The 27,482-nt window shown below is 38.7% G+C and overlaps 2 protein-coding genes and 1 long non-coding RNA gene across 4 annotated transcripts in view; 2 read left to right on the forward strand and 1 right to left on the reverse strand.

Annotated features, from left to right (window-relative positions):
- c3a.5 (complement C3a, tandem duplicate 5) overlaps nt 1-21,168 on the forward strand; it is a 28,632-nt gene extending 7,464 nt beyond the window's left edge. Inside the window, exons 12-41 of the mRNA XM_079860470.1 lie at nt 58-261; nt 1,726-1,917; nt 2,005-2,157; nt 3,100-3,229; nt 3,318-3,389; nt 5,174-5,371; nt 6,005-6,119; nt 7,806-7,897; nt 7,977-8,116; nt 8,967-9,179; nt 9,303-9,366; nt 9,459-9,545; nt 9,739-9,942; nt 10,036-10,111; nt 10,354-10,513; nt 10,740-10,835; nt 13,927-14,074; nt 14,374-14,537; nt 15,891-16,046; nt 16,216-16,275; nt 16,350-16,440; nt 16,532-16,580; nt 17,167-17,257; nt 17,455-17,544; nt 17,702-17,807; nt 19,771-19,860; nt 19,986-20,066; nt 20,259-20,342; nt 20,519-20,654; nt 20,828-21,168. Coding sequence (XP_079716596.1) covers nt 58-261; nt 1,726-1,917; nt 2,005-2,157; nt 3,100-3,229; nt 3,318-3,389; nt 5,174-5,371; nt 6,005-6,119; nt 7,806-7,897; nt 7,977-8,116; nt 8,967-9,179; nt 9,303-9,366; nt 9,459-9,545; nt 9,739-9,942; nt 10,036-10,111; nt 10,354-10,513; nt 10,740-10,835; nt 13,927-14,074; nt 14,374-14,537; nt 15,891-16,046; nt 16,216-16,275; nt 16,350-16,440; nt 16,532-16,580; nt 17,167-17,257; nt 17,455-17,544; nt 17,702-17,807; nt 19,771-19,860; nt 19,986-20,066; nt 20,259-20,342; nt 20,519-20,654; nt 20,828-20,969 — 3,684 coding nt within the window. The 3' untranslated portion in view covers nt 20,970-21,168. The remainder of the gene's footprint in view (nt 1-57; nt 262-1,725; nt 1,918-2,004; nt 2,158-3,099; nt 3,230-3,317; nt 3,390-5,173; nt 5,372-6,004; nt 6,120-7,805; nt 7,898-7,976; nt 8,117-8,966; nt 9,180-9,302; nt 9,367-9,458; nt 9,546-9,738; nt 9,943-10,035; nt 10,112-10,353; nt 10,514-10,739; nt 10,836-13,926; nt 14,075-14,373; nt 14,538-15,890; nt 16,047-16,215; nt 16,276-16,349; nt 16,441-16,531; nt 16,581-17,166; nt 17,258-17,454; nt 17,545-17,701; nt 17,808-19,770; nt 19,861-19,985; nt 20,067-20,258; nt 20,343-20,518; nt 20,655-20,827) is intronic.
- On the reverse strand, nt 162-26,212 carry LOC307152817. 2 transcript variants are annotated; one of them, XR_013820057.1, is made up of 4 exons: nt 26,034-26,212; nt 25,648-25,742; nt 3,091-3,202; nt 162-229 (listed from the first exon to the last, which is right to left on the reverse strand). It is a non-coding gene; the product is annotated as an uncharacterized lncRNA (long non-coding RNA). The 2 variants fall into 2 exon arrangements; XR_013820058.1 differs by lacking the exon at nt 162-229 and adding an exon at nt 2,051-2,124.
- A 556-nt stretch (nt 26,213-26,768) lies between these two features.
- Nucleotides 26,769-27,482, forward strand: part of c3a.6 (complement C3a, tandem duplicate 6) — a 28,970-nt gene continuing 28,256 nt past the window's right edge. Inside the window, exons 1-2 of the mRNA XM_079860476.1 lie at nt 26,769-26,867; nt 27,183-27,378. Coding sequence (XP_079716602.1) covers nt 26,797-26,867; nt 27,183-27,378 — 267 coding nt within the window. The 5' untranslated portion in view covers nt 26,769-26,796. The remainder of the gene's footprint in view (nt 26,868-27,182; nt 27,379-27,482) is intronic.

A 27,482-nucleotide genomic window follows, 5' to 3' on the forward strand; every position in this document is an offset into this window, starting at 1 on the left:
AAAATCTTATTGATTTTTGAAATTTTGTAAACCTGTAAAATAATTGTTTATTTCCAGGCAAAGACCAAAGATCCACAATTAAACAACGACCAGCAGGCAGTGAAGACGATGACGGCTCTGCCCTACATTCCCAAAGGCGGCTCCAACAACTACCTGCACATCGGCATTGATGCTGCAGAGCTTCAGATCGGTGATCAAATTAAAGTCAATTTGAATCTGGGAAACAGCCCTGGAGTGACAAAACAGGATTTCACCTATATGGTGAGGATCACATGATGCAATTGGTGCTCAGACACTACTTTGTATGTCTTAGATGTTTGATATCAGTTAAATATTTTACATCCATTTAGACATGAGTTATGCAAATTATATTCATACATGTGCATGCTTTGCAAAAAAAATAAAAATTAAAATTAAAATCTACATCCATGCTGGAGTGTAAGCGACTTGGCAGTGACACTATTTAATACAATTTACAACTTTTTGTGGAATAGGCTAAATATTTAGTTGAATAACACGTTAAAACCGTTTATCACAGTTTTATTCATTTATAAATTGTTAAATACACTAACAAGATAAAACTGAACTTAAAAGTTAACTTTAAAGTAAATTTAGCTTAGTCATATTTAATGTGGCCACTAATTGTCTTTGAGCCTGGCAAATGCCACTGATTTTTCAAATAAATTATCACATCACCCAGCTAAGAGACTTTTGTTACAAGAACGTTCTCCAAATATTCAGTGTTGGTTCTGGGAACGTGAAAAATGTCCAGTTTTCTTGACGCTAGAGGAATGTGTTTTAAAAGGTATAATGTTCCTCAAACCGTTCGTTCAACTTAATTTTGATTTTAAATTCAACATTATAGTTGAATTTTAATTCAACACAATGTTATTTAAAGGTTAGTGTGATGTTCCTGAAACATTCTTTCAATCATCTTTCGAAAGAGTAATAAGAACACAAACTACAACTTTATTCAGTCACAGCCTTAGATGAACTGAAGATAAAAAGACATTAACTCTGAAGATCTGATTAAACAACTCCACAAACAGCATTACCAGCTTCACTTATTACTAACCAGACTGACTTTATTTCTGACAGACGTCTACAGAAGCTCTTATTGAGAATTAACAGAGGTTTAGATGTTGATGTCTTATTGAAAATGTTTCATTTAAGGTCAGCATCATGGAGATCAGTGAAGCTGGTAATGCTGTTTGTGGAGTTGTTTAATTAGATCTTGAGAGAGTTAATGTCTTTTATCTTCAGTTCATCTAAGGCTGTGTCTGAATAAAGTTGTAGTTTGTGTTCTTATTACTCTTTCGAAAGATGATTGAAAGAATGTTTCAGGAACATCACACTAACCTTTAAATAACATTTTAGTAACATTAAGGAGACTGGACATTTTTATGTTCTTGGAATGTTAGAAATCAATGTTCCTATAATGTTGAATTTTAAATCAAAATTAAGTTGAAAGAACGTTTGAGGAACATTATACCTTTTAAAACACGTTCCTCTAACGTCAAGAAAACTGGACATTTTTCACATTCCCAGAACCAACACTGAATATTTGGAGAACGTTCTTATAACAAAAGTCTGTTAGCTGGGCAGATGTCTTATGATGTTTATATTTTTTATTGTTTTGATGTTTATGATGTGTATATTTTATTATTATGTCTGATAATCTATTAATGTAATTTATGCTGGCTGTATTTATCTTTATTCCCACAGATCTTAAGTAAAGGTCAGATTGTTCAAGCAGACAGATTTAAGAGGAGCGGACAAGCTCTAGTGACGCTGTCTCTACCTGTAACCAAAGACATGGTGCCGTCCTTCCGCTTTGTGGCTTATTACCATGTGGGCAAGTCTGAGGTGGTGTCTGATTCAGTCTGGGTCGACGTGAAGGACACGTGCATGGGAACGGTGGGTCAACTGATAAACCATGATCAAGAAAAGTTCTCCCACTACCATCAAAATTGCTAAGTATCTCTTTACTGTTTTTAATCCCAGCTCAAAGTTGAGGTAAAGGACCAGGCGCAATTTGGCCCAGGAGATCAGCTCAGCCTGAAAATAACTGGAGACCCTGGAGCTAAAGTTGGGCTGGTAGCTGTAGATAAGGGTGTTTATGTCCTTAATGACAAGAACAGACTCACTCAGACTAAGGTAAGTAACCTCATGTACAATAACCTTTGTAGTTTCCGACTTAAAATTACGTAGTCTCTTAAGCCTAGTTCACACTACATGACTTTAAGCCCGATTTAAGCCCGATTTGCAAATCGTTGAGCTCGCCAACAGGTCAGGGTGTTATCGCATGCAAATCGCGGGGGATTAGCGAGCGATGAACGTTCGCCAATCTGTTAGTATGAAAGAGCCAACAACGCATCAAAGACGCTCGCAGACGCCTCGCTGACGCGTCGCCGAGCCCAGAAAAATATCTAGCATGCTAGATATCCGGAGCTGTCGCACGACTCAATCTCATGTGATGTCATGAGCTACAGCCAGTCAGAGCAAGGCATGGGTTGAGGTCACCGGGTAAATACCATAGACTGTAAAAAAGTAAATACGCGGGCCGTCAGACAAACATAAGCATGCAGCTACATCTCCGATATAAACATGCTGCAGCCTACTCACCTCCAACTCTTTCTGTAGCACAGACAATCCCAGCTGTTCACGTATGCAGATCCACTCTTTCTTTTCTCATAATTTTTTTTTTGCGTTTTTTTTTCAGAGCAAATCATCGCACAAACAGTTTGCAGCACTAATTTCTGTCTGACGTCATATTCGCGTGTTGTGTTCTTTTTCGTCTTCGCTGGGTAGTGGCGCGTGCGCTGTTTCGCGTCATTTCCGGTTCGTTTTATCGCGTGATTTTTCGTGACAAAACGTGGTTTGTAGACAAGATAGAATCGTTGGGTGACAGAGTTGTTGTCAACTCGTGTAGTGCGTTACCTCCTGTTGTGGATCAATCACGTTGTGTTGTGTGGTGTGAACAGCTCAACAACTTGAACACTCCTGATTTCACAGAGAGCAAGTCATGTAGTGTGAACCGCACAGTTCAGCCCGACGTTTTAAAATCATGTAGTGTGAACTAGGCTTTACCTGCTTTAGATCTGGGACATCATAGAGAAGCATGACACCGGCTGCACAGCAGGAAGTGGAAGGGACAGTATGGGGGTTTTCAGTGATGCAGGTCTGATGTTTGAGTCCAGCACTGCAGGAGGAACCGACACCAGAACAAGTATTGATTCATTCCTTTTGTTGGAATTGAACTGTTTTGTTTTCTTTTGTGCTCTACATTTCTAAAGAAATATTTAATGTTCTTGTAGATAACGAGTGCCCTGCTCCATCTAAGAGAAAACGGCGAGCCGAGAGTCTTCTGCAGGTCACCACTACTTTGGGTAAAGAATCTTTTTATTAGGGCTGAACAATTCATTGAAATAAAACCAAGGTTATGATAAGGCTGCAATTTAATTAAATAAATGTGCGTGTTTCAGAGTGAAGTGTGTCACTGTGTTATTTTACACGCAAGCAGCTCCGCCAGTGTTTGAACGTTGGAAAATTAAGAAATTAAGAGTCATAAACATGTGACCAGTCACGGAAAGTAGGGACACAAGTCGGTTCTGGGGCATTTTGAGTTATTCACATATTCTGAAAGTGTAGTATTCAAGCTTTCCAACGATGTATAACACATGGAAATCTGATAATATTTGGAGAAGTTGTGGCCATTTGAAGGTAGGCACTCAAAAAAACTGAAATGGTAGAAATCTGCTTCTAAAGATTGGCAAGTTCTCACGCTTCTGGGAATGACAATAGGGCTCATTTACATCTCATTTAGATAAGTCATACCCCCTGTAAAGCTCCCCCGTCTCCCCCTCCCCCTGAATGTACCAATTCTACAAATTCTCTAAATAAAACATCTCCAGTTAACTGGCAGAGCATTCATTTAGTTCGTTTTTTAAATAAGATACTAGCGCTGAAATGTGTTTTTTTTTTATCAAGTGATCAAAGTGCTCGTTGCTGCTGCGATCAGTGGCGCAGATACAGTGTTTACTCTTGTGGCTCGCGCGCACACTGCATTGTATTCACTCGACGCGCGCTTCAATCCGTTGCGGATACTCTCTATTTGTTCTGTTGAAATAACAAAATAATTCAAACGTTTGCATGTCCCTGCTTGATATACAACCACTGATGAACATAATCGTTTTGAAGAGAGAAAAAAAACTATACGAAAAAAAAAAAAAAAATTATTCAAGGGCGGAATCGAACTCTCAACCTCTGACACGGCTGGCGAACGCTCTACCACTGTACCATTCATATGCACGTTGACTACATTGGCGGATCTATGTGTTCACACTGACGACAAATTAAACCCCATTTTAACCCCATTTTAACCCCATGTAAGCTACTATTTAAATCGATTGCTGGACATCGTAATGTTATTGGCGTCCATCTTCATTGAATTTTGAAATCAGATAGAGCCGGCCCGAGCGCTGCATAATAAGTAGCCACGCCGGCAATTCAGTATGGAAATACACACCGACAATGACACGCCCCCTACTGCGTGCTAGAATCTCCGAAAAACAAGGCGATTTAAACATCAAAATGTACGCTTTTAAATATACCAATACTGCTATCTCAAACATGGAGAGGCTTCTTCGTGATCTCAACTTACAGATTCTGCAAAAAAACGAAAATCACCAATTTTGAAAAAAACCCGCTTCTTTCTCATTTTGCTCGAAAGTTGTGCTGCCGACTTGTGTCCTTGGTTTCCGTGACGGGTCACATATTAGTATTACAATTTTACAGTTGCAAAGTAAAATATTATTATTGTTATTATTATTAAATATGTTTTCTTAAAATACACCATTGGTTGTATTTAACAGTGAAATATTACATAAGTAATAGTTTTTATTTAGTTTCTTTTGTCATTTTTATTTAGTCATATCAACATTTTGGCCAAATTGTGCAGCCCTACAAACAAGAACAGCAAACCTGGATTTTTTTAAGTTTGCATTTTAAATCACAGTTGCAATTTTTATCAGAAAAATCGCAATTAGATGTCCCCAAAAATCGTGCATGTTGAAGGTGGACATGTTTTATTGAAGATAAGTTTATGCAGTTTTTCTCCTTCTGCCCTCACTGTCTGCTCTTCATCTCTTCTACACTAACATTGTTTTCTCAGGTGGTAAATACTCTGGCGAACTGAAGAAGTGCTGCGTGGACGGCATGCAAAAGAGTACACTCGGCTACTCGTGTGAACGGCGAGCCAAATACATCTTAGATGTAGAGGAATGTGTCCAGGCCTTCCTGCACTGCTGCAACGTGATCGAAGACCACAGAAGGACGTACGACAGCGAGGATGAGAAGCTTCTGGCCCGCAGTGAGATTTGTGCCTCATTTGCAAATGCATTCTCACAGCTCTCAATCGTGCAGTGATTTCAGCAGGAGAATTATTCACCTGATTAACTCTCAAATGCTTCTTTCTAGCTTTTTTTTGTCCTAAATTTCATTCAGACATATTATAATATGTAGAAACAGTTGTAAAGTTTGAGTCCATGTGGGGTTACTTATAGCTGTTAATTATCTAGAATATTATGACAATATTATGATCACAAATTCAATTACAACCCATCAGAATAAACTTTTTTATATTTTTAGATTAATTGATCAATTTGCTCCAATATTACACTTGCATCTAAAACTTTTTTTTTAATGTAACTTCAAATTGAAGTAATGATATAAATACGCTATAATTTAAAAGTTTGGGATGAGTAAGATTGTTTAATTTTAGTATCCTCTGCTTCTTCGTGTTTTTGTGGTAACTGATACTTTTTTTAGAGGTTCCGGAAAAAACAACAACATTGCATTATGAAGCATTATGAATGTCTTTACTGTACATTTTTTAATCAATTTAATGTGTTCTGGCTGAGTAAACACTTCAGAAAAAAAAAGAAAAAAAATCTTACTGGCCCTAAAACTTTGAATGGTAGTGTACACTAGTTTGTTTGCTCAGGTGAGGAAGATGATATTGATGATGAACCAGAAGACGTGTTTGTACGTACACAGTTCCCTGAAACCTGGCTCTGGGAGGAGATCAATCTACCTCCATGTCCTCCAAAACAGTCGTGGTGAGTGAAAGATTATATAATTAAATAAATTTGACTTTACTTAAAAACATTTTGTGTGAACCGCAATGCTGTTCTTAAAAAAAAAAAAAAACTAAAAAAAACGTCTCGGTTACATATGTACACTGAGGTGGCTCCGGCCTATGTAGGGGGGAGGCAACACTGGTCCATAGGAGGGGAATGGCGCAGCAAGCCAACACTTTGAGCGGGGTCTTCGGTGTTTACTGGTTATAGGAAGCTAGTACACGGGAGGCTACCGGCTCGACATGAAGGCAATAAAACCTAGCGAAAGTATTAGGTGTCTTTCAACCTGCAGCTCTACAGATACCTGTCAGCGAGGCACCTTGTGACAGCAACCAGGAAGAAACTACACTCCGAGCGGAGTGGGCTCGCAACCTAAGGGGGGCATGGTGCGTCTTGGGTTTGGTACGCCAAGACGATGGCATCCACTATGACTATCCAGTGGGCCAACCTCTGCTTGGAGAGAGCCTTTCCCTTCTGCTGGCCTCCGTAACAGACGGAGACCTGGTCTGAGGTCCTGAGGCTTTGCGTTCTGTCCACGTACAGGCGCAGAGCAAGAATGGGACAGAGAAAAGCCAGGGCTGGGTCTGCCTCCTCAAAGGGCAGTGCTTGCAGGTTCACTACCTGGTCTCGGAAGGGAGTGGTAGAAACCTTGGGCACATATCTGGGCCGGGATCACCTCCGTCTGCTTCTGGGCGGCAGAGAACTGCTGGGCAAAGTCCTCTACCGCGCTGCGCCGGCGGGACTGTTTGCGGCGACTACCGGGAGAGAGAGAAGACGCTAGTTGTGAGTTGGAGGGGAAAAAAAGAAAAAGATGGAATTGGTTTCAAAGCCAAACGCGACAGCGAGCCCGATCTCATGAAAATGCGTATCTATACCACGAATGTTATTTCTCGTGCCATTTAAACGCCAAAAATAGTTTTTGCGTGCATATGAATATGGTACGCACTTTATGGCGTGTAATACGCATGCACTCCTCACCCCTAATCCTAACCAAGTATTTTCAGTGCGTAGCATAGGCCTATACACGCAATAAAGTGCATCTCCGTCTTCCCGACAGTACACAATCACTCGGGCCCAATGTTTAATATTTTTTGAAGTGCAATTTTGTTTACATCCATTTATTGTTTTTGGTATTTATTCAAGTGAATTTTTTTGTTAACAGACACGGAGAGTCCATTGCTTTTATTGTTTTTGGTTGTTTTGTTCATTTTTTGTGGATATTTAAAATGTTTTCCGTTTTCAATGTTTAATATTCTTTAGAAATAAAAGTTTATAGATCTTTGAAATGGTGTACCTGCATTATTATGCCATTATCATTATATTAGATGAAAATGGTCTCAGAGCGACAATATTATCGTTTATCGCAATAATTTCTTGGACAATTTATCGTCCAGAAAAATTTGTTATCGTGACAGGCCTACACATGAGCTAGATATCAACAACCATGTAAACTGAAATGAGACCGAGCGCTGAACAAAGGAAACTAAGGGCTTAAACACACTGGGTAAAACAATTAACTGGAACAGAAACAGGTGTGTAACTACTCAGAAACCATGGAAACTAACAAGCAAAGGGAATAACCAAATCAGAACACAATGAAGCAAACCTGATAGTCTATAGATGTTGAAAAGATATGACCATGAGACAGTCTTCATTTGTACCTAGCGATGAAACATCTGCCTTAAGAACTGGTATATTCCTGAAAGACTCCATCACAACCTGGCAGATCACAGCCATCAGCCTGTCCAAGACCCTCGGTAAAAAGTACAGCTCTTGTTCATTTGTTATTCTATTTATCATTTGCTGTTTTTTGACACTCACTCATTTTCAATGCAGGAATATGTGTGGCAAATCCTTATGAGATCACCGTTAAGAAGGATTTTTTTATTGAACTGAGGATGCCTTATTCAGCAGTGCGGAATGAACAACTGGAAATAAAGGCTATTGTTCACAATTACAGCAATCAGATGCTTAAAGTATGTGCAGTTTACTGATCACATTGTTTTCACTCATTAAAGCCTGCTGTATCATATTTGATACACACATTTCTAAGGCCTTTAAATGATCAACGCGATCAAAACTTTGCTGAAAATCTTGTTGCACGCAATCTACTACATGCCTTCTGTCGTCTGATTGATAGATTAATCTTTTTTTTTAGCAAGTAAAAGGCCTTATATAATTGAACAAACGTCCACCGTCAGTTCGTGATTCATGTGTCTTTTTGCTGTGAAATCTGCACTGATTTTTATCAAGTAAATTTTTTTTTTTTTTTATTAAAGAATAACTAAGTAAGTAATATATAAGTAAGAATAACTTTAATATTGTTCAAGATAAACACTGGACTGAGGAAACTTAAGTTTACTTTATAATCCATACATAACTCTTTTTGTTAAAATGTGAGTATCAAATATGATCAAAAGGCTTTTGAGGAATGTTTATTTGTTCATCTCTCAATCATTGTTGTACTACATTATACTCAGGTTTATGATCAAAGCTCTGTTACAGTTTTAAAACAAAGCATTTAAATATTATCTTACTAAGACATTATTGGCAGACATTGAGAGACGACTGATATTTATATGCATTTTATGCAAGTAGTCTGCTACACTGTTGTAAATATTTTGTTTATTTACATCACAAGCTTTTACATTACAATCAGAATTTCATCTTTTTATCAATATAAATATTAGCATCTGCTACGAAGAACATATTTTTGATCAGTTTGGGTGTCTTAATAAATTGAGGTGTTTGTCTGACTATTGTTTATATGTCAGGCTTTATAAGGTTAAATTGTACGGCTGAAGATCCCGTTTTGTCTTATACCAGCCGGTGCATATAAAATTCAAGACATCGGACGATATTTGCAGCAGTGCCAGAAAAAAACAAAACAAAAACAAGATTACAGTTGCCGTTGACCGCATGTCCTCCGTAGCTGTTCCTCTCATCATCATCCCCATGGATCTCCGTGACCAATGGATCGAAGCTGAAGCATACAGCTCCAATCGCAATGACGCAATTAGAAAGAATCTTAAAGTGGTGGTGAGTCTGCCATGCCAACATTTAGACAAGGATCTTCTGGCTACTGCAGGAATCACTTTATTACTTTATTTGAAGATTTCCAATGTGTCCACCAAATTGCATTCGCGTCTTATTCTCTTTCAGTCTGAAGGTGTGCTAACCGAAGTCGAAGAGCGCGTTGTGGAGATCAACCCCTCCGAGCAGCCAGGTGCAGGTTCTTTAGAAACACATGCTGGATATGCAATGAAAATGATGGTTGAAATCCTCTTAAAACACCCTATTCCCTCTTGATCTGAACAGGCGGCGTCCAGGTCGTGTCGATGAGGAGTGACATCCCAAGCCGAAAGGTTCCCAACACACCTGCTTCCACACTGATCACAGTGATAGGTGAAAATCTCATTGCAATTTCATTCTTCTGAGGTTTATATGGACCTGTGAAATCCATTTTATTTTTTCCATTTAAATCTTTCTGGATTTCTTTCTTCTGCTGAACATAAATATTTTAAACAACTAGATCTTCATGCGTGCCAATATGACATTCAAAAGCCAAATCACAGCCATTTACCTTCCATGCTCGCAGGTGAAGAGATAACGCGCACAGTCGAGCAGGCCATCAGTGGAGACTTTATGGGTAAGCTCATTGTCCAGCCCAGTGGATCTGGAGAGCAGACCATGATCTTTATGACTCTGCCTCTCATTGCCACTCATTATCTGGACAGCACGAAACAGTGGGAGACTGTTGGCATGGACCGCCGTAATGAAGCCATTAAACATATCAAAACAGGTCAGCCTCAACATTAATGTGCTCTCAATTGTTAAATTGAGTTAAAGTGCCAAGCACATGCCACTATGTCATGCATTTTTTGTTCTTGTGAAGGTTATCAGCTGGAGTTGACCTTCCGTAAATCTGATGGGTCCTATGCTGCCTGGATACACAGACCAAGTAGCACATGGTGAAATAATGCTACTAAATTACTTTGAAAATAACAGTTTTCAGCACTGATGAAACAACTTCTATTTCAGCTGTAAAGCAGCTCTAAGAGGACAATAGTGTTATTGTTTATATCACTTCAGTTCAGTGTTGATTTAGTTCAGCTCAATAACTGTAAACGTTGCAACGCTTATCAATTATGAAAAAATATTGAGATAACAATTGTGTTTCTTTTAGTATACTTAATCTTGTGTCCATTTACAGGTTGACGGCATATGTGGCAAAAGTGTTTGCGATGGCCAACGATCTAGTCGTCATAGAGGAGAATGTGATCTGCAGCGCCTTCAAGTGGCTGGCCACAACCAAACAGCTTCCAGACGGCACGTTTAAAGAAGACGCCCCTGTGTATTACAGCGAGATGGTTGTAAGTTAAATGTATGAACTTCAAAAATCAAGTACAACAGTTGGAGCCCATAAATTTACTCCTAAACACCAGTACTGAAGAACTAACACAATGTGAGAAAGTCTGCCAAACTGTGGGCTGGTTCTAGCTGCGTGTAGCACCTACAGCTCTGCACTTCAGAAGGATCCAAACATTCTTATTATATCATTATACAACATATTATTATTGGAGTGTATGTTCATTCCAGGGTAACGTACGGGGGAAAGATGCTGATGCCTCTCTAACTGCATTCGTCCTAATTGCCATGCAAGAGGGCAGTAAGATCTGTCCTGGATCTGTTCAGGTAAGTGTGATTCCTAGAAACAAACAGCACTACAATATGTCACATCAGTCTCACTGAGTGAGATTAGCACTAGGTGCTTTCACAGTAGCACTTTTGGTGCACACACGGGCAGGGTTTTTCCTGGGTCAAAATTGGTCTTCGGTGGTGGCTGACCGACATGGTCATCCACACACAGCAAAGAGTCCCCTAGTACCCACATGATCCGCAAGCCCAATATTGACAATAAATGTTAAATTTAAAATAAATACAAAGAAACAGTTTGTGATTTTTTTCTTATCCTATTTATTCATGAAAAATGATCACTGTCAGGCTAGTAAAAGAAAGCGATTACAACTTATTTTATATCTATACCTTGATGTTTGTTTCTTTTGTTCCTCGTTGTTAATATTTGGTTGTTCATTCTTTTTATTTTATTTTTTGGGGGGGGGGCCATCATAGGGGTGGGCGATATGCCAAAAATATCATATCACAATTTTTTTTTCAGGAAAATCACGATTCACGATTTTATCACGATTCTTTTTATATTTTGTTTTTACTATTTTGTGACTGAGCAGCATTACAGCCAAACTAATGTCTATATTTTAAAAAACAAAGCCTTAGGTAACAACAAAAAAACAAAATGGCAGACAGGGGCAAAGATAAAAATATTTGTCAATATTTTCTTTGTTATGAAATATTAAGATCAAAAATTACACATTACACATACACAACTTAATATACAAATTAAATAAACAGTGCTTTATGTTTTCAGCTACAGTAGGTGTATTTAACAGTAGCATTGAAGAAAGTAATTAAATGAACAAATATGAAAATAAAACAAAACATAGACTTCACTGTATAAATTATGCATTGATACTTATTAAAGCTACTTAAAGTTATCAGTCAATAGTTTTGTTGTTTTATTAACATTAAAGGAATAGTTCTCCTAAAAATTCAAATTGTCATAATTTACTCTCTCAAGTTGTTTTAAACTCGAATAAGTTTGTTTCTTCTGTTAAAAATAGAAGTTATTTGGAAGAATGTGGGTAACCAAACAGTTGATGTACCCCAGTGACTTCCATAGTATATTTTTCTTCTTTGGAAGTCAATGGGGACCAGCTACTGTTTAGCCACATTCTTCAAAATATTAATATTAGAAAAATATTAGAAAATATTCGAAGGAAATTAATACAGGTTTGGAACAAGACAACATTAGAGTGCGTAAATGATGAGAAGTTTTATTTTTGGGTGAACTATCCCTTTACGGACAAGCGGCAGCTTGTTTACTGATGCTACTGTCTCTTTAAAAGAGCTGCGCTCGACGCGTCTAACGCATTTGACAAACAGATTTACTCAATTTTCTCAAGTTTGCTTTCACTTTAGACATAACTGACTTTATGTAAACCTTGTGTGTATTTAACAGTATAAGCACACAATAAGACTCAAAAGATAACTTAGTCCAGTATCCAGGCGCTGGTAGACAGGCGTTTAGTGCATGTGAGCTTCACATGCACGCGCTGAGAAACGCACGCGTTGAGAACAGCGCATTAGCACGCGAATTAAATGTTTAACCGACAAGGCATTAAAGCACATGCAAATTATGAACCTTTGTGAACTGCAGTGTCCTGTCCCTCGGCTCAAAGGAGTCATTAGGTCGCGAATCGGACTTTAGCGGACGTGTTGTGTGGGAAATTGGGAATCCTGGCTGTTAGGACATCATGAAAGATTTGTCAACACACACAAAAACACTTCAAACTTTTTTTTTTTTTTTGCGTTTATTTAAAGTCAGCTGCATGTGCGGAATGCTTGTCACAAGTTGTAAGAGAAGATAAGGCAAAAAAATTGATTGCATTTCACACCCAGCGCTAATTCAGCAAAAATATTCTCCGAATGCACCGCGTGAAACATGGATTCGGTCTTCCGACCTTTAGGATCAGTTGATTTTGATGCGAGGGAGAGAGCAAAGACAGAACTGAAGACGGAGAGTGCCCGCGCGGGGGTGGGGCGCTGTGATCGTTCTCTCCGTCACTCCGTCAGTAGCCTGCTTCACTCACAAAACCCAATTACAGATCAAATAAGGCTTTGGCGAAACAAAAAATCGTTTTGGCGGCCGGCAAAAAATTTTCAATGTAGGAAAAACCCGTGACGGGTTCTGTGGACATCAAGAGTTTGGTTCATTTAGAGGACGTGAAAACTGTTTTCTAGGGGTGGAACGGATCGCAGTTGATCCGTGATCCGCACGGATCAGGTCCCACGGTTCGGCACGCATGTGATTCGTGGATCAACTGCTAAATTTAACCATCATAGAGTGAAAGTTTATAATTTGGACGTGTTTTGTCTTGCCAATTTACACATTCAAACAATTTTAAATGCAAAAGAAGAGGCGAAAATCAGGACTTGCACGTTATTTGTGTGCACAGCCGCACGCAGCCGAAGTGCGCGCAGAGAGAGAGAGAGCGCGAACACCGAATTGATTAATCTTTTGCGTTTCCTTCCCCTTGAATGGATTAAATGATGTTGATGCGCATTTGCTGAATGTTGACGGTAAATAAGAAATTATTTTAGATATATCGGCCTTGTATAATTAAACTTGGGGTTCTGTGGGGTGCGGACTGGATTGACTGGATTGGGGGGGGGGGGGGGGGGGGGGGGGGGGTATGTGCGGACTGATGGGGCAGTGAACTCGAGGTCAGTCCTAGAGATCCTCCTGTCCGATTTTAGGGAAAAATCTGGTCCATCGGAGACGTCCAATGGAATTCTTAGGCCCACCGAATAAACACCACAGACACAGTGTAAGAGTAAAACTACATGCAAAATAAGATACACCAGTGTTTTGCCAGATGAGAAGTTTATTCTGTGTATCATCTTTTTACTACTTTAATTCATTTTACTCTAATTCATTTTATAACTGTATCATTTTACTCTAATTCATTTTATAACTGTATTATTTATCTCTTTGAATTCCTTTTAAAACTGTTTTAATTTCCCTTGCTTTTATTTTATGCTTATTTTCTATGCAAAGCACTTTGAATTGCCATAGTGTATGAAATGTGCTATATAAATAAACTTGCCTTGCCTTGAGTCTCACTGAGTCTCTCTCTCCATACTTCAGAGCAGTGTAAACAAAGCCATTAATTACCTGACGCTGAGAGTTCACAGTCTGACCAGCACTTATGCTGTCGCTGTGACTTCTTACGCTTTGGCCTATGCTGGAAAACTCAATAAAGACATCCTGATGAGTCATTCCACCCAAAGCAAAGGTCAGTAACGTTACAGTCTTCAAGATAGTTATACCAGGGTTATTATAGTGATATAAAATTTATAAAAAAGACAAAAAAAAAAAAATTCTGAAACTTTCTCTTTTTTTTCCTTTGAAAATGTGTATTTAAAATGAATTTTGATATTACTTTTATTGTAATTTACATGATTGTTCAAATAAATAATATGAGTTGTGTGTGTCAATTGTTTCCCAACAATTCCTAAACTTTTAGAACTATCACTCTTGTATAAAAAAAGTGTATTGTGACACACATTATTATAAAAAAATCTATTTGTTTAGATGGCATATTTTGGCAAGTTCCTGGGCAGCACTATCACTCTCTCGAGGCCACAGGTTATGCAGTTCTTGCCCTGGTGATGGCAAAGGATTTTGAGCGAGCCGGACGGGCAGTGCGTTGGCTGGGAAAGCAACAAACCCTTTACGGAGGCTATGGCACCACACAGGTATTTCATCAAATGACAAACGAATGAATGCTCTTGTTTACAATTTACATTGTCCTCCTCATTTTGTTCCATGTGTCTGGATTTGTTCACCCCTAGGAGTTATTCAACTTAAAGGAATAATGCATATTGCATTTTATCGATATACCCAAAAAAAACTTATATCTACGTACACGTGAGGACATTTTTACCCAGACTGAGAAATTCTCCATAAGTTTTCAATGTCTGAACGAGTGTGAATTGCGAGACTTCAATCGGAATGATTTCCTTCTGATGAAACAAAAAGTGTCCATGTAAACGTAGCTAATGTGGACATATTTTTCATTTTAATGCTAAAAGTTTAGCAGTGGGTAAAGTAATGGGAGTTGAAAACTACAACATAGAGCAGCACGATTCTGGATAAATTGAGAATCACGATTTCTTTGTTTCAAACTGAGATCACGATTGTCCCACGATTCTGAACAGACAACTAAACAAAATAACATGTCATTTACTAGAGTTTCTGAGAAAATGTTAATTGCTGCAGTCTATTTAAAACGTTTAATTCATTTTAATTAATTGTTTATAAAAAATCAGTCTGAATGAATGATTCAATGACTCTCTTATAAATACTTCACTTATTTCATTCCTGGACGAATCTGCATTTTTGAACTAATCTTTTAAATGAATGATTCAATGACAAATCCTTTTTTTTAACAATCACTTGTCACCACCTACTGGTGTAACGATGTAATTGATCATTTTGACTCCTAAAATCTTATCGTGGACAAGAAACATGTCAGACTACACATTGCTTTCCGACCAGTCATCGCGTGCCGTCTCACACGCTCACATTCACTTGCACACATACACACGCACTCACTCACGCTCTCTCTCTCACACACACACACTGTCGCTGACTCACTCACTCGCGCACGCACACACACTCACTCTCACTAACTCACTTGCTCACACACACACACACACACACTCACTCTCACTAACTCACTTGCTCACACACACACACACACACACACACACACACACACACACACACACACTCATTCACTTACTCACTCGTAGTGGAGGACAGAAAAAAAGTTACACAAACATTTTTATCGTGATGTCGTGAAGCATCGCAGACGCGACGTTGGTTGTCGCCCACTACACGAGATGAAACGACCGAATCTTGCGTACCGACGCCCGTTGTCGTTTACAAATCCCCACGACACCCTATGTCAAACGGATCGTGCCAAAATCGTGTAATCTGAACCAGGCATTAATGTAGTGCTATGTATTATTATGTTAATTGGCCATGTCTTTTAACTTGATACTCCCCCCAAAAAAATTATCTTGTCCAATTACCCGTTTGTTTAGGCAACGATCATGGTGTTCCAGGCTGTGGCTGAGTACCGCATTCAGGTTAAGAAGAAAGACATTAATTTGGACCTGGAGCTCGTTGTGCAGGAGAGATCTGAAAAAAAGATTTTTGCTATGAGATCGTCCAACATGAATCGTCAGCGCACAGACAAGGTCTGGAAATATGACTGTATGAACCAGAGTTTGTGGTCTTAAAACAGCACTCAGTTAGCAACTTTAAATCTCTGATTAAATCTAGTCTGATTCACATGTTTATGTGTTAACTGATTCACCTAAAAGTGTGTTGTCTTTATTTGTCTACCTTATGGACTGAATTTCACAGTTTGACATTACGAAGAGCTTCAACATCACCGCTCAAGGGACTGGGTTGGCCATGCTCTCTGTGAGTGTTCACGAACGCATTAATGCAATATTTATTGTTGTTCTGTGTTAAAAGCTCATGTACTTTCCTCGCAGGTCTTTTCTGTGTATTATGCTCTGCCTGAAGAGAAAGACAGCGACTGTAAAGTGTTTGATCTAAGTGTGCAAATGGAAAAACAGCTTGACGGTAGGATTCATCGTGAGAACGTGGCATGACTAATTTGAACTGCTGTGTTGTAAAATAAAGTTGGATCATGATGTTATCTTTCTATACGTAGTGTCCTATGATACAGCCACTGAAAGTTATCTACTCACCATTGAATACATGTGAGTATACAACTATTCTAACGGTAACACTTTAATATGGGGAATACATATTCACTTTTAACTATGACTTTTGCCTCAATAAACTCCTAATTTACTGCATATTAATAGTCTGTAAGGTAGTTGTTAAGTTTAAGTATTGGTTAGGATTAAGAGATGTAGAATATATGGTTGTGCGTAATAAGGTATTAATATGCACTTTATAAGTACTAATAAACAGCTAATATCCTAGTAATATGCATGCTAATGAGCAACTAGTTAATAATAAGAATTGGACCCTTAAATAAAGTGTTACATTCTAACTTTAAACAAGATTAACAGGTCCCATTTAATTTGTCGTCTTCTTTTCTGAAATGTATGGAAAGACCAGAAATAAAACGTCTAGATGATTTCGATATTTATCTAACCTTGTAATACTTTCAGCAAAAGGGGCGAAGCAAAGTTAAATGATGATTAACATGTGATCATTTTGCACAAGAAGCAGCTGTGATGCATGATGGTAAATTGCAAAAGCAGCAAATAGAAAGTGACACTGATGGGTAGTGCCAATGTCACCAATGTGTCTGCCTCACGTGTGCCTCCTTTGCAGTTTCAAGGACCCGTTAAGAAGCTCAACCATGTCTATTCTGGACATTGGCCTGCTGACAGGGTTTAAAGTGGATGAACGTGATCTCTCAAAGGTAAATAAATAATGTCAATAATTGTGAAAGTTTACTGTAAAATCGTAAACTCTGAATATTTACGAGTCCAGCATATTGAATTCTTCCATGGTAATATTTTTACAAGTGCTATCAAATTTATATAATGGACATTTTATACTTGAACTTTGATATCACACCTGTTGTTGTTGTTGTTTTTCTCATGATTTTTTCACCAGTTATCTACTGGTAAGGATAAGTACATTCAGAGCTTTGAGTTGAACAAGGAGCTTTCAGAGCGAGGATCTCTTATCATCTACATAGATACGGTACAATCAATGCCACTATTCCCATATTGTTTCATTTCTCTTTTTGTGATTGCAACTGATTTCTTTCTCATTTGCTGTGAGCAATTTGGTAAATTGCTGTTTTGCATAGTGAAAGCTCTAATAATTCATTTTAGTTTTTTACTTAATGTAATTTTAGATTTCTCATAAAGAAAAAGAAAGGATTGTTTTCAGAATTCACAAGATCATTGAAGTGGGAATGCTGCAGCCCGCCGGAGTCACGGTGTACGAGTACAACGCCCCAGGTACACTACAGTCGCACACATGAAGCGTACCAACAAGCATCTGTGTCAGGGGGACTAGAAAAGAAAAGCATCTAACTAGGGGTGTGACGAGATCATGTGCTACGAGATCTTGCGATATTAAAACGTGACGATATTTCTCGTTTTGTGACAGAACAGAAGTGACATTCATAGGTAGCATTTATTGTCAAGTCACCTGCAAAATGCCGGAAAAGATGCATTTCAAGAACGAGAAACCATGAACCGCATATTATTAGACTGTTTTCTAAGGCTGTACAATATATTAAGACCATTTAAAAATCATAATAAAGCATAGTGCTTTTGTGAAATCTCAAACGCTACAATTCAATTAAATATACGCACACAGTTAGGACCGTCTCTGCTTGTTTGCAATGTAAGGATAAATAAAAGACTGGTTGTTTAAATAAGTACAGCATTTTTCTTTACTTAAGAAATACTATATAAAGGCAAATTTTTTGTGTATTTGAGGAGCGGAGAAGAGTGTCTAATGCTGCCTTCACATGCTATCGAAAATTTCCTACTTCCCAAGTCGTGTTTACGAGCTCATCGCATTCAAATTTTGACTTGAGTGGGTGTTCATGTCCAATTGGAAACTAGTATTTACGATAATTCCGATGGCATGTGAAGGCAGTATTAGTCTATCATTTGTTGTAGAGTAATAGCCAATAGTGCCTTAAATAGTCTGTGCGAAGCACTTCATATTTATAACATGAGATTTTGGCCAAATCACAGAAAAAACTGTATTCCCACATAGCTACTTTAAACTATATAATCTAAGGGTGTCACGATTCTCCAAATCCTCGATTCGATTACATTTTCGATTCGATTCTCGATTTAAAAAAAAAAAAATGGAAAGCACAAGCTATGCCATTTTTAGACTTTTATGCAATATAATAATATCTGACCTTTGTTCGCAATGTTGTCAAATTTAAAACGTTTATTAACAACATAATGTAACAATAACTTATATCTTCAGTCAATTGGAAACTTAAACAATATAAGCTATTACCTATTATAGTCCCGGGGCTCCCTGGACTCCTCAGAGCAGTCACAGGCGAATAGCACGGCGTTTTAAATTGGGTTCCCACAGCGTTTGCAACGCAGTACGAGAGAACGTTCTGTTAAGGGAACGTACTTCGTTACTTGTGTAACCTCGGTTCCCTTAGAGATAAGGGAACGAGTACTGCGTTGCCTTGCCGTGCTATTTCGCTCATATCTGGTACTTCGCTTCAGTCGATTTATACCTAAAGTCCTTTGGCGAGTTTTCTCTGAATTTATACACTTCAGCCGCGTCCAAATTGGCGCGCTTGAGGTTAGCAGGGCGCCAAGCGCTCTCATTGAACCGCACACCACTGCTAACTCGCCATAGGTTCGTGCAGTTCAGTTGCCGCAGCACAGACAATCAGCTCGCTCAGACGAGCTATGATGCTCTCGCTGTGCAGCTGCAATGCGTTTTAAAATAAAGGCTTCAATATTCTCGAGAAAAGGAGTTTTACCTATTACAGGCAAGCCGAGGTGACGTGACATATGGGGCGTGGCAGCATCGACGATTCCATTTTTTGATTCGATAATCGAGATTGAGCATTAATTTCGATCGATTTCGATTTAAAATCGAAATCGTGACACCCTTATAATAACCTGAAGTTGATGAAAACGTAATGTGATGCACTTACTGCCGTTCTATTGACGGAAAAACGTGTATGTTCGACATTCACTGGTCAAAAACCTTGTAACTTCACTTGAGCTTGATTTTGGTAAAATGTTATGAATATAACACATGCAAGTGTCAGAGCACATTTAAAACAACAAAATCAACTTTGACAACGCAGCGTTTAATTATTTTAAAAAATACAGTGTTTTCTCCATTTCCTGAAAAGTAATGGTTTTGGACATACAAGGCTTCCGTCTGACAGCTTCAATGTCCTGCACTTTAATATGTTAACAGATAAGCGTTGTGTGAAGTTCTACCATCCTCAAAAGGAAGGCGGCGCACTGAACAGGCTCTGCAGCGAGAAGCTGTGCCAGTGTGCGGAAGGTACGTACACTTTTATTCATTAAATGCAAGATGAACATACAACATGCTTTAAAAATATAACTTCATGAAGTCTCCATGAGAAAGAAAGAAAGTAAATATGGTAAACGTATGAAATATCCTGACAGAGAACTGCAGTTTGCAAAAGAATAAACGCATCGATGAGGCGGATCGTGAAAAAAAGGCCTGTGAACGTGAAGTGGAATACGGTAAACATCCAGAAATCTTATTGTAAATTAGCAATAGAGAATGTTTGAGTATGTCTTGTACAATAGCGTTCCTTCTCAGGACAGTTGTATCTCCTTCATAAAGTCCCAGTACGGCCTACAGTCCTTGCCAGCTTATAAAAAATATTCAGAGCTGTTTTGTAGATGATCATGTAACACATTTTTGTCTTGTAGTTTATAAAACCAGGTTGTTGGACATGAGCTTCTCACTGTACGCAGACATCTATAACATGACAGTTGAACAAGTGCTGAAGGAAGGTATGGTTTGCCAGTTTCTTTCTTTTTTACTGTGTCAGTGAAAAACTGGACATAAAAGATGTCAGCTGTGTTTCATGACTTCTGATCATGGCAGGTCAGACAGTCTCCATCGCACTGGCTTTATCCTCAAAGGTTTGTGTGTGTGTGTGTGTGTGTGTGTGTGTGTCTGTTTTCAGGCACTGATCCAGATGCGGAAAAGAAAATTAGGTCGTTCTTGGCTCATCCTTCCTGTAGAGACTTTCTGAAATTTGAAAAGGGCAAGACGTACCTGATCATGGGTCAAACCAAAACCCTTCCAAAGATTGGCGGAAAGTATGATATTTGGAAGATGATGTTCAATTTGGTTTATGTAGAGACTGATACTTCAATTTTGAGACGTTTGACGATGATGCATTTGCATTTTGAATAGAAATAATATTATGGCTGATGTCTGGTGCATAAATGCTCCTAATGAAAAATGTTCTCACTCTTCTCAATCATCTCAGGTTGAGGTACCAATTGGGTGAAGACACCTGGATTGAATACTGGCCGACAGACAAGGAAGCCCAGATGGCAGAACATCGAGAAAAGCGTATCGGCATAACCTCGCTCGCCGACAAGCTCGTCCGATTTGGATGTTCCACATAAGCATTTCTATGAGCTGAAATTCATTTAAAATCAACTAAACAAGCTTTTAATTCTAGTATAATCCCAGATTTACAAGCATTTGCAGCCTTTTCTTTTTAAGTTGCTTAATGCTTAATTAAATTAGTTCAACATAATGTCTATCAAATGAAATGTAATCATTTATAGCATTTGTCAAATAAAATTTGCAAACATACAACAGACTTTATTCTTGATTATTCTTTATTCTTGGTTTCTACAGTAGTGCAAATAGGTTCTGTACTCATAAAACGAGGCATTGGAAAGTACATCAAGAGTTTATTTAAAGGGGCATTCCACCCATTTGAACATTGTTTTTTATTTAAAGTGGGTCATATATGTAGTCGAAATGTAAAATAAATTTTGAATTTGGTGCCTTCGTGACCGAGGAAAGACAAAAAATAACTTCAGGACGCATTTGTATGAAAGACAACAACTCCCACAATGCACCACATTGCACAGCTCCGCAAGCCACTCCCACTAATCCAGAAAGCGCATATCTGCCTATAAGAGAAATCACTCTTCCGTCTACAAGGCTAGCTACCACCAGAGCTTGAAATTCATTTCACATTCACACAAAATGTCTAGTTAGTTGGCGAACTCATTAGTGCATTACTCCTCGTTTGTATTTCTTTCGAAAAGGTGAATTATTGCATGGTACCTGGATGTTCAGTCAGAACATATGCGGTGCGAAACTAGGATAGTTCTCAACACAAACGTCCGTGTCCTCGTCTGATTCAGAGATTTCGTCCAGGAGAAATTGTCATCGTTGAAATTCTTTGCCGCAGACGGACTCCATCTCTGTGTTCGTAGTTGCATCTTACAGTCTATGAGTTGCATAGTGAGATCACCGGCGCCACCAGTCCGCCCTAACTCGAGCCAGTCCGGGCTCCTCGTCCGCGGCAGGCAGGTCTTCTGCCTCGGGCACTCTTCGCTATAATGCGGCTTGTAAAGGTAGCCACAAACACCTGATTCAAGCATCAGACTTCCGAAATCCTCTTCTTCTATATCATATTGAGCACTCTCCTCCGCTATTGTCATAACTTTACATCTGTCTCCACAGCGCCTGTTAGCTTAGCTTCAAACAAGATGGAGGATATTGCTTTCAGTTTCAGAGAGTAAAGTCCCACCCACTGATCTGTAATAGGTCTGTAGCGTGAGCGGGTCCCGCCCCCTGGGAAAGATGAGGAACTAGTGCTTGTAGTCTCAACAGAAATCCCCCCCTCTTACACTTCCTCCTACAATGACGCAAAATGACGATTTTTGCGTCATTGTAGGAGGAAGTGTAAGAGGTAAATAACGGATTTCTCCCGTCTCAGGGGAAAATGAGAGAGTGTTGCACGACCATTCAATAGTATGACTGGGTTTCTAACAATGCAAAGCTTAATGCAAATGGGTGGAGTGTCCCTTTAAATAACACTTGCCTGACGGTTTATGCTACCGTCGAGGTCACTTCCGTGATTTGGGAAAAGCGCGTAAAAGTCCTGGCAGAAAGCGATGCATAAGAATGTAGTGTAACGAGGCCCAGTTCCAGGAATGCACTAATATTTTGTTGGTGGTACCAGTTTGCAACAATTATTAGTTAACACTAAGTTGTCAACACTTCGGAAAAAATTATAATTTTTTTGGGATATATTTCTATGGAGTGTTAAATTCACTAGCTTTTCCCTTACACTTGTGAGTTTTGCAAAGGACTTTTACGGGCTTTTCCCAAATTGGGGGATCTCTTCAGATTCCCACTGAAGTGACCTCGACGTCAGGGTTAGCGGTAGCATAAGCTGTCAGGCAAGTGTTATTTAAATAAACTCCTGATGTACTTACAAACTTTCCAATGCCTCGTTTTATGAGTACAGAACATATTTGTTCTACTGTAGAAGTTTGGTACCATTCTGGGCATTATTAGTGGGGTAATTTACGAGAGACAGCCTAGGATCCGTTAGCGCCTGCACTAAGCTATTAGGCTGATATCTCTAAATAAGCTCTAACTTTAATAATGTTCGTCCAAGGGGAAAAAAGTTTGGCTCGGGACCATTCCTTTAAGCCAGTGCTGATTGTGGAAAGGAGGGATTGGCTGAAGCAGTGATTTTTTTTTTTTTTTCATTAGACTCAGCATTTAAGCCCCTTAAACCAAACTTTTATTTTGACGGGTTGCCGTGTAGACCTTTGAGTCTCTCTGTGTTTTTATGATATGATGATAGTTTTTCTCAAATGAAGCTAAAATGCTGTTGAAGTGACTCTCGGAGCGGCTGTGTTGATGAAGTGCATTAATGTCCTCATATAGGCTGAAAACATCGCGAGTGTCATGCGTGCCTCAGTGTGTGTGTGGTAAATGAAACAGCACGTCTGTGCCATTCATTCACAGAGACACGCAGAACATGCACGATTCCTATTTAAATAGTCTTTATGCGGTTTAATATTGACAGACACTGGTCTATATCGCGATTTTATTTAAGTTTACTGACCTACTTTTCATCTAAAGGTAACTAAGTAACCACCGGAAGTGCGAGTACACTGCTTGGCGATTTCAAACGTTACGAAACCAGGAAATGAGATAAAGGCCTATTATGAGTGTAACTTTCGTTAAACTGTAAACAGTCAGTGAAAGGTTCGCTCTATAAACACAATAATAAGTATCCTTACCCTGAAGAAGGCTGTTTGTGCCGCTACGCATGGGTTGTTTTTTCCCCAAAGTCTTTTAAATTTTCTATCATGAAATAGCCAGTCCAATAAAGGCTTTTTATAATTTTCTAAAGAAGAGTGCCTTGGATTTCCTTCTACTACATTTTATTGAATTCCCGACCCCAAAGAGCACCTTCAAAAACCCTTTTTTGAACTCCTTGAGCACCCTGGACATTTTTTCTCTTTACAATAATAAGTATTTTCTAGGGATGCCACAATTCTCAATATAATATTGAACCGTTCGGTACGACATCCACGGTTCAATACGCGCTTGTGAATTGCGGTTTTTTCGGTTTTACGTTTAAATAATTTATGTGCGTTTTATTTCTCTCCGAATTGACTGTTTGTGTGTGCCTGTAAGTCTACAAGCTGATAAGGAAATTCCCCGCGAGTAAATATTCAATATGCTCTAAATTTAGGGGGCGCTTAACCATCATTCCACACTTTAACATGGCGAGCGGCGGTGAAGTGAGGCTACAGTACGAGGAAGCGCCGGCGTCTTTCAAATCCGTGGTGTGGGGACATTTCGGTTTTGCCGTTGAGTATAGTGCCGAGGAAGAAAAAACGGTAAACAATAAAAATAACTGTGTGCAAGCATTGTTTTACACGTGTAGCCTACTCAAACGGAGACACTTCCAACATGACTGCACATCTGCGGCGCCATCACCCAATATCACTGTCTGAAGGCACAAAATATGTTTATTTGAAATGGTCAATTTAAAGGGGTCGCACACCGGACGCGCAGCGCCACGTCTTTTAAATTCGAAAACATTATTCTCTATGAGTGTACGTAGCGCTACACACACCGTCGGCGCCTTTCGGCTCAGGACCGTGTTCAAAATCCTGCCGCGCCACAGAATGCCATCTATATAGTTTTACATTAAATGTACATTTATTTGTCTCAAATCGTCGTTAATGTATATACTGACTTCACCCTGTGCTGCAATATACATTTAGTTTTACAATCATTCACAGAAATCAGCTGCTTGAATGAAAATTGCTGATGTTATCGGATTTTCAGGTGACATTCAGTTAACGGACGCTCTGAGGTAAAGAGATGTCAGTGTTAATTGTATATTATACAATACACTAAGAACTAGTGGACTTTGCTTAGCTTTTAAGTAAAATAAAGGAGTATTGCAATAAATCGTTTTTATTTTTTTCTCCTTAACCTCTTACTGTTCCTATTGCCTAAGCACAGAATAACAAAAAAACACTATTATGAGTCAGAACCGAACCGAACCGAAAACCGTGGTTAAAAAACCGAGGTATGTATTGAACCGTGGGCTAACTGTATTGTTGCATCCCTAGTATTTTCAAAAACTGGGTACAATAAGATGACATTACTTGACATTACTCACCCTTCAACCATCGAACATTAAAAGGATATTTAAAAATGTAAAAGCATTAACAAATTACTCCAACAGACCATGAATGACCCCTGATTATTTCCGTAGCAATATTATGGATGTGTTAAATAACACTGTAGTAATATCTGTATTATGTTACATAATGTTGCCTTAATCAAAAATGTTAATTAACTGCAATCATTGAGTGATTGATATTTCAGTTTCGTAATTTTGACAGACAATATTGTTTACCTGCTTCAGAAAGTAAACACTGCTAACAATTTGGCTACATTTTAAAGCATCCATGTGAAAACAAACATGGAAAGAGACCTGAGGATTTGGGGAGAAAGTCTGAAATGTGGGAAGTAAAGGATTTAGGGAGTAAAGTCTGAAATGTGGGAAGTAAAGGATTTGTGGGTAAAGTCTGAAATAAGAACATGAAGGAAATTGTACTGCTCATTGAGTCAAACTGACCGATAGCCTAAGTATTATTTGTAGCAACCTTATAATTTGAAATTGTAGTCTTTTTGAGTGCAACTTCCCCAAACCGTAAGTGACAACCATAATATAAAACGCAGCTGACTCGTTAGATTTGTTCTAGATCATCATTAGGTCTTGTGGTAGGCCTAAGTTACCTTGGAAATCTGAAAGCATTTTGCTCGGGAGTTGCCTTCTTTCATACATGCTGTCTGTGAATTCATTCGACGGATTGGGCCACAGGGTTTCAGTCCTAGAGTTTGAGAAAGAAAAAAAAGGAATGGGGAGAACATTTGTTTGTCACTAACATGTTGCTATAAAAATTGAAACTCCTTAAAGAGAGTTGTATCCATCAGAATCTGTTTTGGTTGTAACTTTGGTTTGGTAAACTAATTTTGAATCGTGGACATAATCACAACATAATAATTCAACAACACCATCTAATTTCTAGGAAAACTCCAAAAGAACTTTAACAGCATCATTCAGTTGAAATACTGGGATGTTTTCCAACCCGGACTGATCAATAGAAGAGCAGCAGACTTACCAAAGGTTGCATTTGCACAACAGTGCAGGTCATTTAAGGGAAATCTCACTGCAGTGAACTCTGTCCTTTCCCCCTTAAAGCTCCGCAATAATCTATTTTCTGATCAAAGTAACTGTTAGATTGACAACGACTAAAGTTTTGTGAATTTAAAGTTGGTTTACACCAAGAACAAAAACTGTAACGACCGACCAACAGACAACTGTTCAAATTTACCTCAGCGGCAGCGCGCTTTAAAGGAGGGAGGATTTTGATTGGCTGTCAGTGTTTTTTTGTTTGTTTTTTCCTGCTAACAAAGTCATTTGATTTCTAATCTAATAAGGATATTGTTGTTTGTTTTGTTTTTGTATATTATATGGGTTTTTACATGTGATGTACATTGTTGTGTAAGTGTCCAAGAAAATTAAATAAAAAAAATATTGTTTTTCTCAAAAGGATATTGTTCCTCTGAGCCGTTATTGTTGTGGCACGACCTCCACTATTGAGAATTAAGTTTGAAACCTTTATGCATATGTTTATATCGTTGTTTTTAGATTTCTTTAGATGGATATTTGTTGAAAGCTGCCTCATCTGTCAGTATTAAAACACTATAATAAAAAAAACGTTTTAAAGAAAATAAATCGCTTTGTGCAGTAGCCTACGTTGAAATCATTATGCTAATATTCAATCGTATTATTATGCGAGTGTTTTGCGCTGCTAATGGGAGGAGTTTTACATCAGAGCTGCAACATGAACACACACACACACACACACATACACAGACAGAATGGACGTGAAGCTGCTGTGTCTGACTGTTGTTCTTCTCTCCTCACCCCTCCTCACACTGTGTGACCCTCTGTGAGTATTAAACACACCGTTTTAATGAACAGGTTACTTATTATACTTATTAACAGCCTTTTTTCGCTGTGACAACTTGCCCCATTTGACAGCTATGTGCCATGCTATTGGGGCATGTTGTCACAAACTATCAACATATGTTCATTATATCTTTTTTTTGTCTGCATAGCAGTGAAATTTTAAGCTATCCTTCTATACTGATAATGCATTTCAAAACTAAACCTACATGCTAAATATTCACTGGAATAAAGTGACAACTAGACCAGTGCCCTTCATGTGGTCAGGATTTACAGCTGTTTGATTTGATCTCCTCAGGTTTGTTCTGTCAGCTCCTAATTTGCTGAGAGTGGGTTCCTCAGAGAACGTGTTTGTGGAGGCTCAGGATTACTCTGGAGGAAACCTGAACGTGAGGATCACAGTGAAGAACCACCCAAAGAAGAACCTGGATATACTGTCCAAAACAGTGACACTGACTGCAGAAAACAATTACCAGATCCTTACAGATATACAGGTGATGCCACTCTGACATGCTTTGTCCTTATGTAAGCATATGTGTGTCATTCATCAGAGAGCAAACTTCATATTTGAACAGTCTTCTATTTTATTTACAGTTAG

Source organism: Squalius cephalus (assembly GCF_949319135.1).
Source record: "Squalius cephalus genome assembly, chromosome: 2".
Classification (NCBI taxonomy): domain Eukaryota; kingdom Metazoa; phylum Chordata; class Actinopteri; order Cypriniformes; family Leuciscidae; genus Squalius; species Squalius cephalus.